This window comes from Rhizopus microsporus (assembly GCF_002708625.1).
Source record: "Rhizopus microsporus ATCC 52813 unplaced genomic scaffold scaffold_1, whole genome shotgun sequence".
NCBI lineage: Eukaryota > Fungi > Mucoromycota > Mucoromycetes > Mucorales > Rhizopodaceae > Rhizopus > Rhizopus microsporus.
In genome coordinates this window covers 960,155-973,896 of record NW_019671916.1, presented here as the reverse complement: position 1 = coordinate 973,896, position 13,742 = coordinate 960,155, and the positions used below count along the sequence as shown (strand labels likewise).

At 37.0% G+C, this 13,742-nt stretch overlaps 10 protein-coding genes across 10 annotated transcripts in view; 4 read left to right on the top strand and 6 right to left on the bottom strand.

Annotated features, from left to right (window-relative positions):
• RHIMIDRAFT_310048 (uncharacterized protein) overlaps nt 1–816 on the bottom strand; it is a gene marked incomplete at its 3' end in the record, with an annotated part of 1,488 nt that extends 672 nt beyond the window's left edge. Inside the window, exons 1-3 of the mRNA XM_023614618.1 lie at nt 335–816; nt 211–285; nt 9–93 (exon numbers count right to left, since the gene is read on the bottom strand). Of these exons, the coding sequence (XP_023470990.1) occupies nt 9–93; nt 211–285; nt 335–351 (177 nt within the window). The 5' untranslated portion in view covers nt 352–816. The remainder of the gene's footprint in view (nt 1–8; nt 94–210; nt 286–334) is intronic.
• On the bottom strand, nt 98–816 carry RHIMIDRAFT_253575 (uncharacterized protein). The gene has a single exon (XM_023611029.1). It carries the CDS (start codon nt 771–773, stop codon nt 549–551), a length of 225 nt encoding a protein of 74 aa, XP_023470991.1. The 5' UTR covers nt 774–816; the 3' UTR covers nt 98–548.
• Nucleotides 817–953: 137 nt separating this feature from the next.
• On the bottom strand, nt 954–2,534 carry RHIMIDRAFT_243372 (uncharacterized protein; the record flags this gene model as incomplete). The annotated part of the gene is made up of 1 exon (XM_023609933.1): nt 954–2,534. The coding sequence occupies one exon, from the start codon at nt 2,532–2,534 to the stop codon at nt 954–956; it is 1,581 nt and encodes a 526-aa protein (XP_023470989.1).
• A 165-nt stretch (nt 2,535–2,699) lies between these two features.
• Nucleotides 2,700–3,572, bottom strand: RHIMIDRAFT_5579 (uncharacterized protein). Its single transcript, XM_023615407.1, has one exon. The coding sequence runs from the start codon at nt 3,502–3,504 to the stop codon at nt 2,866–2,868; it is 639 nt and encodes a 212-aa protein (XP_023470988.1). The 5' UTR covers nt 3,505–3,572; the 3' UTR covers nt 2,700–2,865.
• A 146-nt stretch (nt 3,573–3,718) lies between these two features.
• Nucleotides 3,719–5,612, top strand: RHIMIDRAFT_253571 (dolichyl-P-Man:Man(7)GlcNAc(2)-PP-dolichyl-alpha-1,6-mannosyltransferase precursor). Its single transcript, XM_023611028.1, has 2 exons — nt 3,719–5,320; nt 5,367–5,612. The coding sequence occupies exon 1, from the start codon at nt 3,733–3,735 to the stop codon at nt 5,239–5,241; it is 1,509 nt and encodes a 502-aa protein (XP_023470987.1). The 5' UTR covers nt 3,719–3,732; the 3' UTR covers nt 5,242–5,320; nt 5,367–5,612.
• A 218-nt stretch (nt 5,613–5,830) lies between these two features.
• RHIMIDRAFT_288206 (uncharacterized protein) lies at nt 5,831–6,317 on the bottom strand (the record flags this gene model as incomplete). The annotated part of the gene is made up of 2 exons (XM_023613545.1): nt 5,831–6,071; nt 6,156–6,317. The coding sequence occupies 2 exons, from the start codon at nt 6,315–6,317 to the stop codon at nt 5,838–5,840; spliced, it is 396 nt and encodes a 131-aa protein (XP_023470986.1). The 3' UTR covers nt 5,831–5,837.
• A 267-nt stretch (nt 6,318–6,584) lies between these two features.
• Nucleotides 6,585–7,165, bottom strand: RHIMIDRAFT_253568 (uncharacterized protein). Its single transcript, XM_023611027.1, has one exon. It carries the CDS (start codon nt 7,015–7,017, stop codon nt 6,757–6,759), a length of 261 nt encoding a protein of 86 aa, XP_023470985.1. The 5' UTR covers nt 7,018–7,165; the 3' UTR covers nt 6,585–6,756.
• Nucleotides 7,166–8,360: 1,195 nt separating this feature from the next.
• Nucleotides 8,361–8,765, top strand: RHIMIDRAFT_253567 (uncharacterized protein). The gene is made up of 2 exons (XM_023611026.1): nt 8,361–8,442; nt 8,507–8,765. Exon 2 carries the CDS (start codon nt 8,569–8,571, stop codon nt 8,758–8,760), a length of 192 nt encoding a protein of 63 aa, XP_023470984.1. The 5' UTR covers nt 8,361–8,442; nt 8,507–8,568; the 3' UTR covers nt 8,761–8,765.
• Nucleotides 8,766–9,011: 246 nt separating this feature from the next.
• RHIMIDRAFT_253564 (S-adenosyl-L-methionine-dependent methyltransferase) lies at nt 9,012–10,665 on the top strand. Its single transcript, XM_023611025.1, has 8 exons — nt 9,012–9,262; nt 9,327–9,438; nt 9,501–9,539; nt 9,594–9,857; nt 9,909–10,056; nt 10,109–10,161; nt 10,231–10,286; nt 10,347–10,665. Exons 1-8 carry the CDS (start codon nt 9,065–9,067, stop codon nt 10,425–10,427), a joined length of 951 nt encoding a protein of 316 aa, XP_023470983.1. The 5' UTR covers nt 9,012–9,064; the 3' UTR covers nt 10,428–10,665.
• A 5-nt stretch (nt 10,666–10,670) lies between these two features.
• RHIMIDRAFT_253561 (glycoside hydrolase) lies at nt 10,671–13,429 on the top strand. The gene is made up of 7 exons (XM_023611024.1): nt 10,671–11,025; nt 11,092–11,642; nt 11,690–12,312; nt 12,365–12,576; nt 12,638–12,841; nt 12,887–12,982; nt 13,034–13,429. The coding sequence occupies exons 1-7, from the start codon at nt 10,684–10,686 to the stop codon at nt 13,256–13,258; spliced, it is 2,253 nt and encodes a 750-aa protein (XP_023470982.1). The 5' UTR covers nt 10,671–10,683; the 3' UTR covers nt 13,259–13,429.
• The last annotated feature ends 313 nt before the right edge of the window (nt 13,430–13,742 follow it).

Sequence of the window (13,742 nt, the reverse complement as noted above, 5' to 3'; positions counted from 1 at the left end):
AAGATTACCACAACCAAGATCACAAAGCTCGAAGTGTAATTATGATGATACTTCATAAATTCGTATACTACATCAAAAAATTTATCAGCCGCACTGTACACCAAAAAATGCCATGGTCAAATTATAAATAAAAAAAACTCTACACATCACGTTTATTATTTAAATTATATTTGTTGTCATGAAATAAACTTGTTAAAATGAGTAATTAACCAGTCCAGCTGTTGAATCAAGGTCTTATGCTTCATTTGGTGCCACTCGTCATCTTCAAATGCTGTCTGTATTTTGCTATTAAAGTATGAGTATTCAAAAAAAAAAGTTCCATCCTAGGATATACCTTTGTATTTCAGGCATCAAGTCTAAGTTGTATATTTGAAGTGTACATTGTAAATCAGGATAGTTATAAGGTATGACCAAGTGAACCTCTATTTGTTTATCACTTTCTAAAGGCAAAGCAAGTTCAATTGACGTATGATTTTGATAATTTCTATTCTTTCACATATCAGCATTTTTCTGTTGATTTATTCTCCCCATTCTTTCTTTGGTATGCTTTACGTTGTCTTTTTTATATTGGCTTTATACTTTTTTTCAACTTGCTCTACTTCCAAATCTCGAATTGCTTTTTGAATCGAATAAGGATCCTTGTCAGAACTATTCCCGTTTGCTTTATCTCCAAAAGGCAATACATGAGCAAAATTACAGTTTTGACCTGCTCTACATGTGCCTTGTGAATAGAATCTACAGACGGGTGGAAACCTTTTAGGTGTATTATACATGAGTAAAAAAAGAAAAGAACAAAAAAAAAGGCACAGAATTTTTAGATGGATTCAAAACACAGCAATTTTATTGTTTAAGACCAGATTTCTTCATATGATAGAAAGCTTAGAAAAAAAATACATGACATTCTGTTGTTTATAAGATCAATAAGCATACAATCATACAACATGTGGCTTTTATTAGTTATTAAGGCCTAATGAGATACTGAGGTCTTTACCAAAAGACAGTCTTGGCAGCCGTGGAGGTGCATGATCATCTTGAGGTGGTGGTGGTGGTGGAGGAATCGATCGAGAGGGAAGTTCGTCAATATCCCCAAAGCTCTCATCATCACTGTCTTCTAGATAAATCTTGGTAAGCCGTTTGTTTATAGTTACAGAATTTGGAATGGGTGGTAATGCTGCATTCATATATCTCTGAGTGAGAGAGGAATATCGAAGCTCTGTGCTATTATGGCTTCTGGGTATAGCATAATAGTCGCTGTTTGTTGTACCACTATAGCAGCTACTCATCATAAAGGCAGATTGTACTTCAGGATCTACAGTAGCTTGAGATAACGATCTTCCTCGACTAGCCATCATGGAAGGGCCCAGTTGAAACGAATCTGAAGTAAGTGAAGATATAGTGGACAACGCAATACGACGGCGTAGTGCATAGCTTGTTCGTGGAGTTAATAGTGTGGAAGATGCAATGGTATTCATAGCTGGCGACATGGCTGCGTCAGCAAAGGTTTCTTCGACTTGCGATGCTTGAAAGTCTTGTGAACGGAGGGGTATAGTGGCAGGTAAGCCAGGTGCTGGACTAAATACAGGAGAAGGAGGACGCGAATGTAGTGTAGGATGGCTTTTGTTTGTTGATAGTGTAGCAGAAGAACTAAGGCTGGGGGCATTTATGCTGGAAGTATCTGAATATATAGACTTTACATCGTCTTCTCCGAGCTCTTTTATATGTTTTCTATTGCTTGAAGTAGCTACATTGTAATCATTGGAGAAATTCTCATTTATATCTTGCGCAGGCATAATTGTGGAATCAAGGGCATCACGTTGTAGTCGAGTTGAGCTTTGATTGACTCTATCCAATGGAGGAAGAACATCTGAACTAGGTGAGCTAGCAATCGAATTTGGCTCGGTTGTATGAGCCTGGTAGCCCTCATCGTTTGGAGGCATCTGTTGTGGAACTCCTAGTTTTCCATTAGCAAGGTCAACATTAATAGGCGAAAGCATTCTTCTGTAGATGTGCTGACGTTTCATCGTAGGCGTCGCAGTTCTTGGTCTTTCTTCTGGAAGCTCTTGAGGTTCTGGTGAGCGTAGTTCTCGTGAGGTAGTTCCACTACTAAGATCAAAAGCAGAAGCAAATTTCTTGATAGACCTGTTTACCAAGAGGGTACTACTATCCATTGTAGGCGAAAGAGCTCTCTGTGCGAGGCTGGACTGACACTGGGGATTATAGGTTGTAGTGTAGGTTGGTTTTAAAAGAGTCTTTGCTGTTGCAGCAACATTTTGGGTGACCTCATCATCGTCGTCATCACTGGTCGCTGGCATCATGCAATTATCACGTAGGACACTAAAGTGTTCATCCTGAGTCTCTTCGTCGGTGATTTGATCTGCAGATGATCGAGTTTCCCGTTGGTAGGGTAGATAGTCTGACTGGGCTACTTCTTCAAAGGCATAGCGCATCATACTGCTATCAGAGAAACTTGGTTCCTTTTTGGGGACTGAAGCAATGATGATAGGAATCTTTGCCTTTACTTCTTCATGCTTCATACCAAACTGGAAAGTGACTTCAATTTGATGGTAAATGGATACAAGCGGTGATTCTATAGTACATGACAAGTAAGGGTGAATTCTGTGACGAACGAGAAAGGGTCTCTTCCAAGCAGATATTTTAGGATCAGGAAAATGAATGAGAGCTGGTATGGTACGCTTTATATACTTTGCATGTGAGTCCTTTAAATATCTGGACTGAACTAGTTTTTGATCAAGATCAAACACAAGTGAGTCCACATTATAGGAAGATAAGTCTGTTTGTGACTTGGAAGGTGATTGCCGCCTTTTACTACAAGTCAGAAGTGTCGCTTTGATTGTTTCTTTATTCTTACCTATAAAATTCGATCTGAACTAAACGAGTTCGTATAGATTGAACATGTCTATGATTAGTAAAGCTAACGTATTTAATAGCCATGGGAACAAATTCTTGTTCGAGACAGATGATCTGTGGTGCATCAATCTCGTAGTGAAATTTACCAGGTATTGTTCTTTGGGTGATCTTTGTTTCTATGATGGGCGCTAATTCTTTATAAGGTAATAGATGTCGGTATATGATGATTGGATATTCAGTGGTAATAACTTTTGTTAACCCAGTTGATATAGACAAGATGACTTTATAAGTAATACTTGCGCGTTTTGTCAATAGGCTTCGAGGGTATATGTTTGGTATATCCATCTCCCAAGGTATAACATGGTCCCCAGCTGGCAAAGTTGCTTTACCCGACAGCATGAGCTTGAGTTTAGGTAATAAAGGTACAGATATGGTATTATTGGGTAATGTGATCTGACTGAATCCTTTGAATTTGATGTACATATTCCGAATCTTTACTGCCTTTACAAGCTTTATTCGTACTTCACCCTTTAATAACGTCGTTGGCTCTCTTGAATTCTCTGATCTTGCTGGACCAATGAAATCAATCTGAGCTTCTCTAGGTTCAATTTCTATTGACCTAAAGCCTTCTTTCATATCAAATATCCTGGACTTTATTAGCTGAAGAATGGTGATAATTGTAATATTTGGAAAGAGAGAAAGAAAGAAAAAGAGAGAAACAAAGAAAAAGAAGAATAATAAAAAAGGGGAGGGGGGGTTTAAGAAAAAGTAATTTTAGAATGTGTTACCTAGCATTAAAAGGGTGAATTGTTGCACTTTGGTCAGACATTAATTTTTTTATTTCTTTATAGTAAAGTAATCGACATGAATCTCGTGCTTACAGGATTATTCTTCTTGATGGCAATCGAGATCTATTTTGCACCATTTACAAAAGTAGAAGAAAGTTTCAACTTACAAGCAACTCATGACTTACTTAATCAAGTGGACCATTACGATCACTTACAATTCCCTGGGGTTGTGCCGCGAACGTTTGTAGGTGCAACCCTGTTGACCGCCTTATGTTGGCCATGGATCACATTATTTCGTTTGAACTTGTTTTATCAACAGCTGCTTGTTCGTGCCACACTTGCTGCCCTTGTTGTCCTATCCATCGCTCAGTTCACTCGAGGAGTACGCGTCTTGTTTGGAAAGAATACAGCACGACTGACTGTCCTACTGATGCTTTGTCAGTTTCATCTCGTATTTTGGTCTTCTCGTACTTTACCAAACACGCTGGCGTTACCTTGGGTCAATATCGGATTATGTCATTGGCTCACAAGTATGGCTGAATCGCACAAACGTACGTACCATTTAACATGGATGACTCGGTATCTTACATTCACTGGTGTTGTATTTAGATTTGAAGTGGGCATCCTCTTGGTCGTCTTGCTAGCCAGCGAATGGGTCATGAATCGATTTCCCTTGTTCAGCATGATCCGGACCATGGTGTTGACTGCTCTAATTAGTCTAATAATTACTGTACCACTTGACTCTTACTTTTGGAACCGCTGGCTATGGCCCGAGGGCGAAGTATTCTTCTTTAATGCTATTCTCAACAAGAGTTCAGACTGGGGAACATTACCTTTTCATGCTTACTTTCTTCACTTCCTTCCTCGTTTACTGTTGGCTTCCTATCCGCTGTCTATTATTGCCTTTGTTCGGGATATTCGGGTCAGACGGATGCTTATTCCTGTTATCATCTACATTTCTATATTCTCAATTGTCCCTCACAAAGAATGGAGATTCATCATGTACACTATCCCTGTATTTACAGCAGCAGCAGCAACACAAATGAACGCGCTTTTTGTTCAACGTTGTCGATCCTATTTTTATTATGTTACCACATGTATCGTGATCAGTGCTGTGTTAGGTTCAGCGTGTATAGCCTTGATCATGTTTCGGATATCTTCTTATAACTACCCTGGCGGAGATGCACTAAGAGCGCTACATCTAATTGAGAAGAACACACCATTTGTTGCTGTACATTTGGATCCCGAAACGGCGATGACAGGTGCTTCGCTTTTTGGACAACTCAATCCACAGTGGAAGTACTCTAAAAACGAATCCCATGTGGCAGAAGAGGACTTTATTAAAGCTCGTTACACCCATTTGTTAACGGCCAACCCAGAAAGTTTCAATAGTTCCCAGTATGAAGTGATTTATCGGACATATGGGATAGACTATATCAAGCTAATGATACCTCCTTATAAAAATCGTGATATTCAGCAAAATAAGCATGAGGTTATTAGCATTTTTGGGTTACTGCAAATACATACAGCACCTAAAATATATATACTTCGACGTATTCAGACAGAGGAAACGGATGAATCATAAAATATTATAATAAAGTTAACTTTGCAGTTATCAACTCAGTATTTTACTTTCTAATTCAGCCATAGGAAATTGAACCAAAGTAAACATAGTATTTATGATTATGACTGTGGTTAACACATGTTTAGGATATAGTCAACACTATGAAAGGGCATACATGAAGAAGAAGAATACAGCAGATATATCACAGATGTGACCAGAGATATGATTTTGAGAAATAAGACAAAAAGACAATCCCCTCATCAAATATTGTCCCCAGTTTACTTTGTATACCGATCAAAATAGACAATGGTGACGATAAAAGGCAAACCCCAGCAAAGCAACCCTTAATTAGCATTTGCATTGACTGAATTAAGCAATCAACTTAATAATAGATAATACATTAACTAATATATGCATATCATTAAACATTTTGATGATTTCTAAAAAAAGATCGCTTGATATAGTATTTGCACTTTAAATTCAGACGATGTTAGTTTTTTGGGTGAATTAAAATTAACTTTCAAGTATATAACTTACCTTTTTTGGATGAAATAAAAAAGGAAATTCAGATCAGACAATTTAAAAATAATGATTGCTCTTTTTACCTGCAAATATCTTTAAGCCGTCGTCTCACTCTGGTGAGACGCGGCAACCACATTGGAGGCGGTGCTTTGTCGCTGAAAGACATTGGGTCGACCATTGCCATTCCAGATGGATTCGGCAATGGTAAGCATATTTTCAGCGGGCATGACATCATGATTCCAAAAAATATTGCATCTTTCGCAAATCAATACTTGATGGATCTTGCATTCATCTTCGCCGCTTCCACACCTTAGATTTTTCAAGTTGCTCTACAAGCGGCTGTTATAGGTCTATAGAAAAGTGATATTTTATTATACGACTATCGATATTAAATGAATGTTGTTTTTCTATACCTTCAAGGCATTATACTCGTTTATATCTAGGAGGATAAGCTCCCCTAACCTCTCACGTCGTTGAAGCTGTTTGTATAGCTTGCCAGAGACACCATGCCAAAGACATTTGAACTTGACATGGTCCTTATTTTTCATGCCGTCTCCGAAAATTACCAATGGCATTTTTGTTTGATCGCCAACTTGAAATTGGGGCTTGTGATTTCTTAAAGTTGTGTTAATTAATATAACGAATAGTCCGATTGAGAAAAGTTGTTGTAGTATACCTGACAACTCTGTTTGGCTGGACATGTTGCTCTTGTCTATTTTGCCCTATTTCTTCTCTCGTTTTTTTCCTTTTCCTCTTGTTACTCTTGATATGTCTTCGTCTGCTTTTGTTATACTTTTTCAACCCATTTATTAAAATATTTACGCTGTTATCCAGTGCGTTTTTTGATCCAACATGGTTTCTTCACCTGTTTCTTGAAGTATTGAAACCATAGAAACTGAAAAGGGGATGTATGTGTTCCATCATGTATAAGATATGCAAAAGGTATTTGTCAACAGAAACGGTTTTAGGGGTTGGAATTTCTATTTCAATCTTTATGTTTAATTCTTCTTTCCGCTATTCTTCTATTTTCTGTCGGTTTCTATTTCCATTCATATTATAGTATTCTGCTGCGGACAACCGCCGAATGCCATTATTTCCATGGAGTGACACAAATACATCAATCCTATTGGGATCTACAGTACACGGCCTGAAATATTTCTTGATATCTTCTTTGTTGAAATCATTCAATTCCAGAGAGACAAAATCGCCATCAGAAGCCTCGCAGAATGGTGCTCTGCATGTGAACCCATCTGTATATATACTATTAAGGGACATTTTTCCTTTTTGCTGTGGCAAGTTTTGCAAATCTTCGAGACTGTACAAGTAAAAAAAATGTATTTAGCTTGTCACTCGTAAACTACCAAGGTATGAAAGAGATTCTCTTTCGACCTCTTTTAAAACGACCTAATTTCTTTTTGCTATGAGCTCCTCCTCTCACTTCTCATAAATGGATAAAACAGAGACTCATCACTTCTTTGCTTTTATTCTACACACTACCGAGTATTAACAACAGCAACAACCAGTATCTCAATATGTTCGTATACAAGGCGCTTGATTGTGCCTAGTTTCATATCCTATACATTTATGTAACTAGTGCTAATTTGTGTAGCATGTAGGACATATTTTTTAGCTTCTCACTTACAGAAAAAGATGTTTTGATCATGAAGATGAAGTAGTTTGCAACAATGTTTTGAAAGTTTTCAATATAGCAGTTGTTGTATGATGTAGCGATGGTTTTGCATGCTGCTGACAGTACTTGGCCATAATTGGTCGGGCCTTCTTTTGATTAGCTCACTTAAAATAAAATTGTAATTAGGGCATTCTTTGCTTCTAGCTGATGTGTGGCCGACATTGCCGTACGGCTTGCATATCAAGCCTTCCGTGTTAGTGGAAGTGGCTACCTTAGCTCTTTTTGTAATACTCTTTGCTTTTTTTTTTTCTTCAGAAGTATCTTTTCTTTTTACTCCTGTTGGCAACTTGTGTTATTCTGTACTTGTATGTGCCATTTTCAGGTACATATAGATATAATGCATACTTCTTTGTAAAAACTGTTGCTGTTTATTTCTAGCATCTTCTTGAAGGCTTTTGCGCTTTGTTTGCTTTTTGTTTTGTATAAAAAGTTCAACGTCTGGGTAGATGGATGTACACATATGTACCAAAGAGAAAAAAAAAACATGAAAGGACAACATTTGTAAAAAGTTGTATAATTTATAATTGTAATATATCATAGTTTGAATTGACAACTTTATTCAAAAAACCAAATGTGATTGTTTAGCCTTGTAGTAACAGAAAATAAAAGAATATAGACAGACCATACATAGTAAAGCTCCCTATCAAAAAGAGAAGAGGGAAATCAATGTTTTTATTTTGTATTCTCTTATAGGTACTACCACCTTGCTTTCTTTGAGAGTATAAACCTGTAGATTTCTCTATAAGTTTCTACATGTTTCTACAGATATATTCACAAATTTTTATTGAAACTTCCCAAAAATTTCCTATAGACTTTAGCTTATATGAAAGCTTCAACACTTGGATAAATCGGTATACGCATACCTTTAAAAATAAAGAAAAAACGACATTAACAATATCGTTGTTAGTTCAAAAGTATCATTAATTTTTATAAAGTATCCAACAGCAGGCAGAGATTAATTGAGCTGATATGGGAGGCATCATATACCCTAATATAGTCTACTGAAATATCTAAAATCATAATCAATGTCTAATCAAAACTTAATAAACGCGTAGCTATTATTCTTTCCTGTACATTTGTTTTTCTTCTCTTTATTTCGCGTACTTGACAACATTCAATGCAAACTTCACACAATTATGTTCCAGTTCAGTAATATCGAACACCATACCGACACTTCTAGTGGTGCCCGCAATACCGAAGTGGCTCTTTGTCGCGACAAAAAGTACAATAGAACAAACACTGAGAAGAGGAAACCCATTATTGGTAAGTCCGTTACCAATGATAGCATGTCCAAAGCAGCTGCTTCTCGTCTGTTCAAACTTCCTTAGTCAATTATTGATAAAGTTGATGTTGATGAAAACAAAATTGGACGCAAATCTTAAGGTGAACGAAGGCCAAAATTGGCGAAACTCTAAGAAGTATTCAACTGTCTGAAACTAGTTTCCTTTTGTATCTGAATTTCCTTTTTTATTTCATCCAAAAAGGTAAGTTAAATACTTGAAAATTAATTTTGATTCGCCCAAAAAACTAACATCGTCTGAATTTAAAGTGCGAATACTGGAAAGAGAGCTATCAGTGTGACTTTTGTATTTTTTATGCGCGTCTTGTTTTTACTTTTTTTCTCTTCATTCAATGCTAAAACGACTATTTCTACAACAGCAACGCAATATTCAAAGGCGTTATTACGCCACAACGCCTCAATCCTTTTATGTGTTTGATAGACACGCCAAACGTTTACAAAAAGATAGAGCAGCCTCTAATGTCGAAGAAAGCCGAACTGTTGATTACTTAAAAGATGAGATTGCTGCTAGAGTTGCAGACAGACTCTTGGTATGCATGCATATATGAATAAAAAGAAGCAACTGATGTTCCATTTGCTAATATATCGTATTAGGATATCAAAAAAGACTTTGATACCGTAGTCGACCTTGGCTCTGGAAGCGGTCATATAATCAAACATGCTACAAAAGATATGATGAAAAAGCTTATCATGTGCGACATGTCAGGTATATTTTTGGATTCAAAAGTGCGCATTTGCCATTGTATATTGATATGGATGTTGTAATAGAAAAAGCGTTGTTTAGAGATAAAGATGTCGCCTACGAAGGTAAGCATTTTGCTGCATTTTCCAAAACAATTATTAGTAATAAAATCATCTCAGTACCTGTCGAACGATTGCAGGTAGATGAAGAAAAGCTGCCTTTCCCTGAAAACTCCTTGGAAGCTGTGGTGAGCAGCTTATCGTTGAATTGGGTAAACGACTTACCTGGGACGCTGATTCAGATCAAAAACTCGCTCAAACCTGATGGCGTCTTTATAGGCGCCATGTTTGGTGGAGATACTCTGTTTGAACTACGAACTTCTTTGCAACTTGCTGAGCTTGAGAGACAGAATGGTATATCACCTAGAGTGTCTCCTATGGCTGGTATGCACACACAACTATGTTAAATCCTGAGATATATTGAAGTTTGAATAGATTCTAGTGATATGTCTAGACTTCTGACTCGTGCAGGATTCGCTTTGACAACTGTGGATGTCGACGAGATTCAGGTGAATTATCCAAGTGCATTTGAATTGATGGAAGATTTAAAGGCAATGGGTGAAAATAATGCAGTAGCTTCAAGGTTAGAATGATGTAATGTTTGTATTAATGCATGCTCATGCATTTTTTATTAGACAACACATCTTAACTAGGGACACACTTATTGCTGCTGCTCCTATATACAAAGGTAAAACTGGCTCTGCTTGTTTTTTGTTTTTGCTATTCTAATCTTTTTTATTATTATTATTATTATTAGAACTTCATGGCAATCCAGATGGAACCATTCCTGCTACTTTTCAGATCATTTACTTGGTAAAGAAACAAATGAATTATGTGAAAACAAGTTGTAACTTAATCTTGATATATATATAGATTGGGTGGAAACCTTCTGAGAATACACCACTACCGAAAAAGAGAGGATCAGCCAATGCTTCCTTAAAAGATATTTTGTAGATAGATGATATCATTGTTCTGAACAAAAGAGTATCATTAAAACTTATTATTATTGTTTATATGATCTTTATTAGAATGAAGCAGTGCAAAAAATAAAAGTAATGTTTTGATTTTAAACCAGACAGACAGCATAAAGTTTGTACGGATATGTTGAGAATGTATGGCACTTTATAAGAGTATTTAAGATGAAAAGAGAGATTCATAAAAAGGCAATAAGGCTATTGCTTTTTTTTTTCTTTTGGTAAATTACTTGACAATGAAGTATATAAGCCTACTGCTATTTTATGCTATTTGCTATCATACCGTGATCGCAGCACATCTAAACGAAAGTGATTATACTCAGTTTTCTCAGTTTCTTTCAGCTATGCTTGCTCGAGAATCACCTTCATCTGTTTTCCCCGCTATATCACATCCATACCCACCTATTTATGCGGATACTAGCTTCAAAAAGCCTGTTCCAACAAACTCTTGGATTAGCAACTTATTTTATCCTAGCACGGGCAACCTTGCTCCTACAACACCAGATCCTTATATATTAAGGCTTTTAGATGACTTTGGAGGAAATCCTGGATTGTCTATATCTCAGCCTTCACAAAAGGTAAATCAAAGGAGAGAGAAAGAGAGTAGAAGGAATGAGCCTTGTAGAATAATTTTTATTCAATAGGTCATTGGTTCCTACAGTTCTATGAATAATGTACCAGAAACACCTGCAGGATACATTGTCAACGGTGTTGTTGTAGATTTTCGAGTAACCTCAGCTGAATGGAAGGATCAGAGACCAGAACCTCTGATTACCAACTGGGACCTGTTTGGAACCAACATCAGATTACAGAGTAAATCGGGAAGTATCGATTTCCCGGTCGCTAGAGGAATGTCATATGTTACCGCATTATATAATGATTTGACTCCCCAGTTCTTTACACAGCACGCTATTCTTCAAGTGAGCTCTGATATGTTTCAGTCAAACGACACATATACTGGAAGGAAGTTTAAATTATCGTTCAATGATAATCCTACTAGTACCTTTATCATTTACGCCTTGGGTAAAGAGCCATTGACCTTGCAGAAGATTGGCAATAATAACTTGGTAGCGGCCAACAAGTACAATGGTCCCATACAAGTAACAAAGCTTCCCAGTAAAGAGAGCGAAATTGTGTTAGATTTCAATAGAGGAACATGGGCAACTGGAGGTGATATTAAGCTTGATCTAAACAGGTATATCTTTAATGTAAGACTGTGCGAGTTATCCTTATACCTTATAGAAATTCCTACACGATCGAATGGAAACAAGGAGGAAATCGTTCCAAAAATTTGTTAATGTACGCCTACCCTCACCATATGAAGTCGTTTATCAGAGATGGTAGTTTGAAAAAAACCAACCTTAAGCTTCAGTCATCTACAAAAGGAATAATGCAAGCTGTTGTTGGAAACGTTTGGACCCTGCTTGAAAAGAATGTGAGCAGCATTGACTGGCTTCCGTCTAACCCAACTCCTGAAGCGTCTACGCGAAATGAGATTATGGAAAACTTAGTATCTGATGTTCGTTTAAACTACACGGAAGAAACGCTCAAGGGTGACAACTATTTTTCTGGAAAAGGTTTGCAAAAGTTGGCCATACTCTCTTTACTCTTAAATAAGCCAAATCAGACCGCTTTAAAAAATCAAGAGCTTGCTGAAGAGTCACTAAACAAAATCAAAGCTGCATTCTTGCCTTACCTAGAAAATCGACAGATGGATCCTTTTAGATATGATGCGCTCTATAAGGGTGTTGTGTCCTTGAATGGACTGCCAACAGAATTAGGCGGTACAGGCAATCGTGATGCTGCGTTTGGACATTCATATTATAATGATCATCATTATCATCAAGGATATCTTATAGTAACAGGTATTGCGAATGTATGCGGGTTTCTTGCTGTATCCTCATATTTTTTTTTTAGCTGCCATTATTCACTATCTTGATCCTGTATGGAACACCAATCAAATTAGAAAATGGACCGAGGCTCTCATTCAGGACGTCAACTGTCAAGCTAGTGATAATGCAGATTTTGCTCAGTTCCGTAACTGGGATTGGTTTGCAGGGCACAGTTGGGCTGGAGGCATAAAGGTGAATGGAGCACTGGATGGTCGAGACCAAGAGTCTGTGCCTGAGGTTAGGCTATTATATGTATATACCATGAATAGTACAACTTATTTTTTTTTTTATAAAATAGTCTGTCAACTTTTACTGGGGAGTGAAGCTCTGGGGCCTGGCTACAAAGAATACAGATTTGGTAAAACTTGCAAACCTTCAGTTGGCTGTTATGAAGAGAGCGACCTATGAGTACTTTTGGATGTTGGATAGTAACGAGAATAGGCCGCCAGCCATGGTAAAGAACAAGGTTGCTGGCATCTTTTTTGAGCAAAAGATAGACTATGTAAGGAACTAGTTCTCTTTTATTCTAATACTAATACAATAGTAGACTACTTATTTCGGAAGATTCATTGAATACATTCATGGCATTCAACAACTACCGATGACACCTATATTAGCAGAATATATGAGAACGCCTCAATTTGTAAGAAAGCGTCTCTTTTTCTTTCTTTACCCTAATCTTATCTTTCTATAGGTGGCTGAAGAATGGGACCAAAAGTTAAAAGATGTTGCGCCTACTGTGGATAACCCATGGTCAGGGGTCCTCTATTTGAATTATGCAATGATCAATCCAGCTGATGCTTATCCTTTATTAAGAACTGCTCAAATGGATGATGGACAAACTCGATCGTACTCGTTGTATCTTGCAGCAACACGACCCAGCTTCTATAGACGATGTAATAACTATAAAATTCTATGAAAAAACTAAACTAAATTCTTTTCTATATAGCATTTTCACGTTTCCTGAAAGAAAAGATGAAAAGTATGCTGTCATCAAGCGTGCGATGAAGAGTGTAAAGCTTAAATTATCATTAGAATTAACTTATATGGAATAAAATTAAGGGTTGGAACAATCCATGACAAAATGCACAGTAATACTCTTGTTTATAAAAAGGAAGCTCCAAGTTAAGATAATAACAGTCCCCTACTTGCAACAGAAAATGCGGTGTAGCTGTCCAATTGATATATGCTTTTCTAGATAACCTGCAAATTTAAAACTGAATACTGTCTGCTTTGTTTATTGTATTTCCAAATGTTATTCTCCTTGTTAAATGTGGTCATTTTACTGTCACAATGACGCTCTTTCCTTCAGATCATGTGTGCTTAGTCCACTTGACACGTTTTGATAAGAAATGGACAAAAGCTACTGAGAGAATGGGTATAGTAATGTTAGTATATTGTGT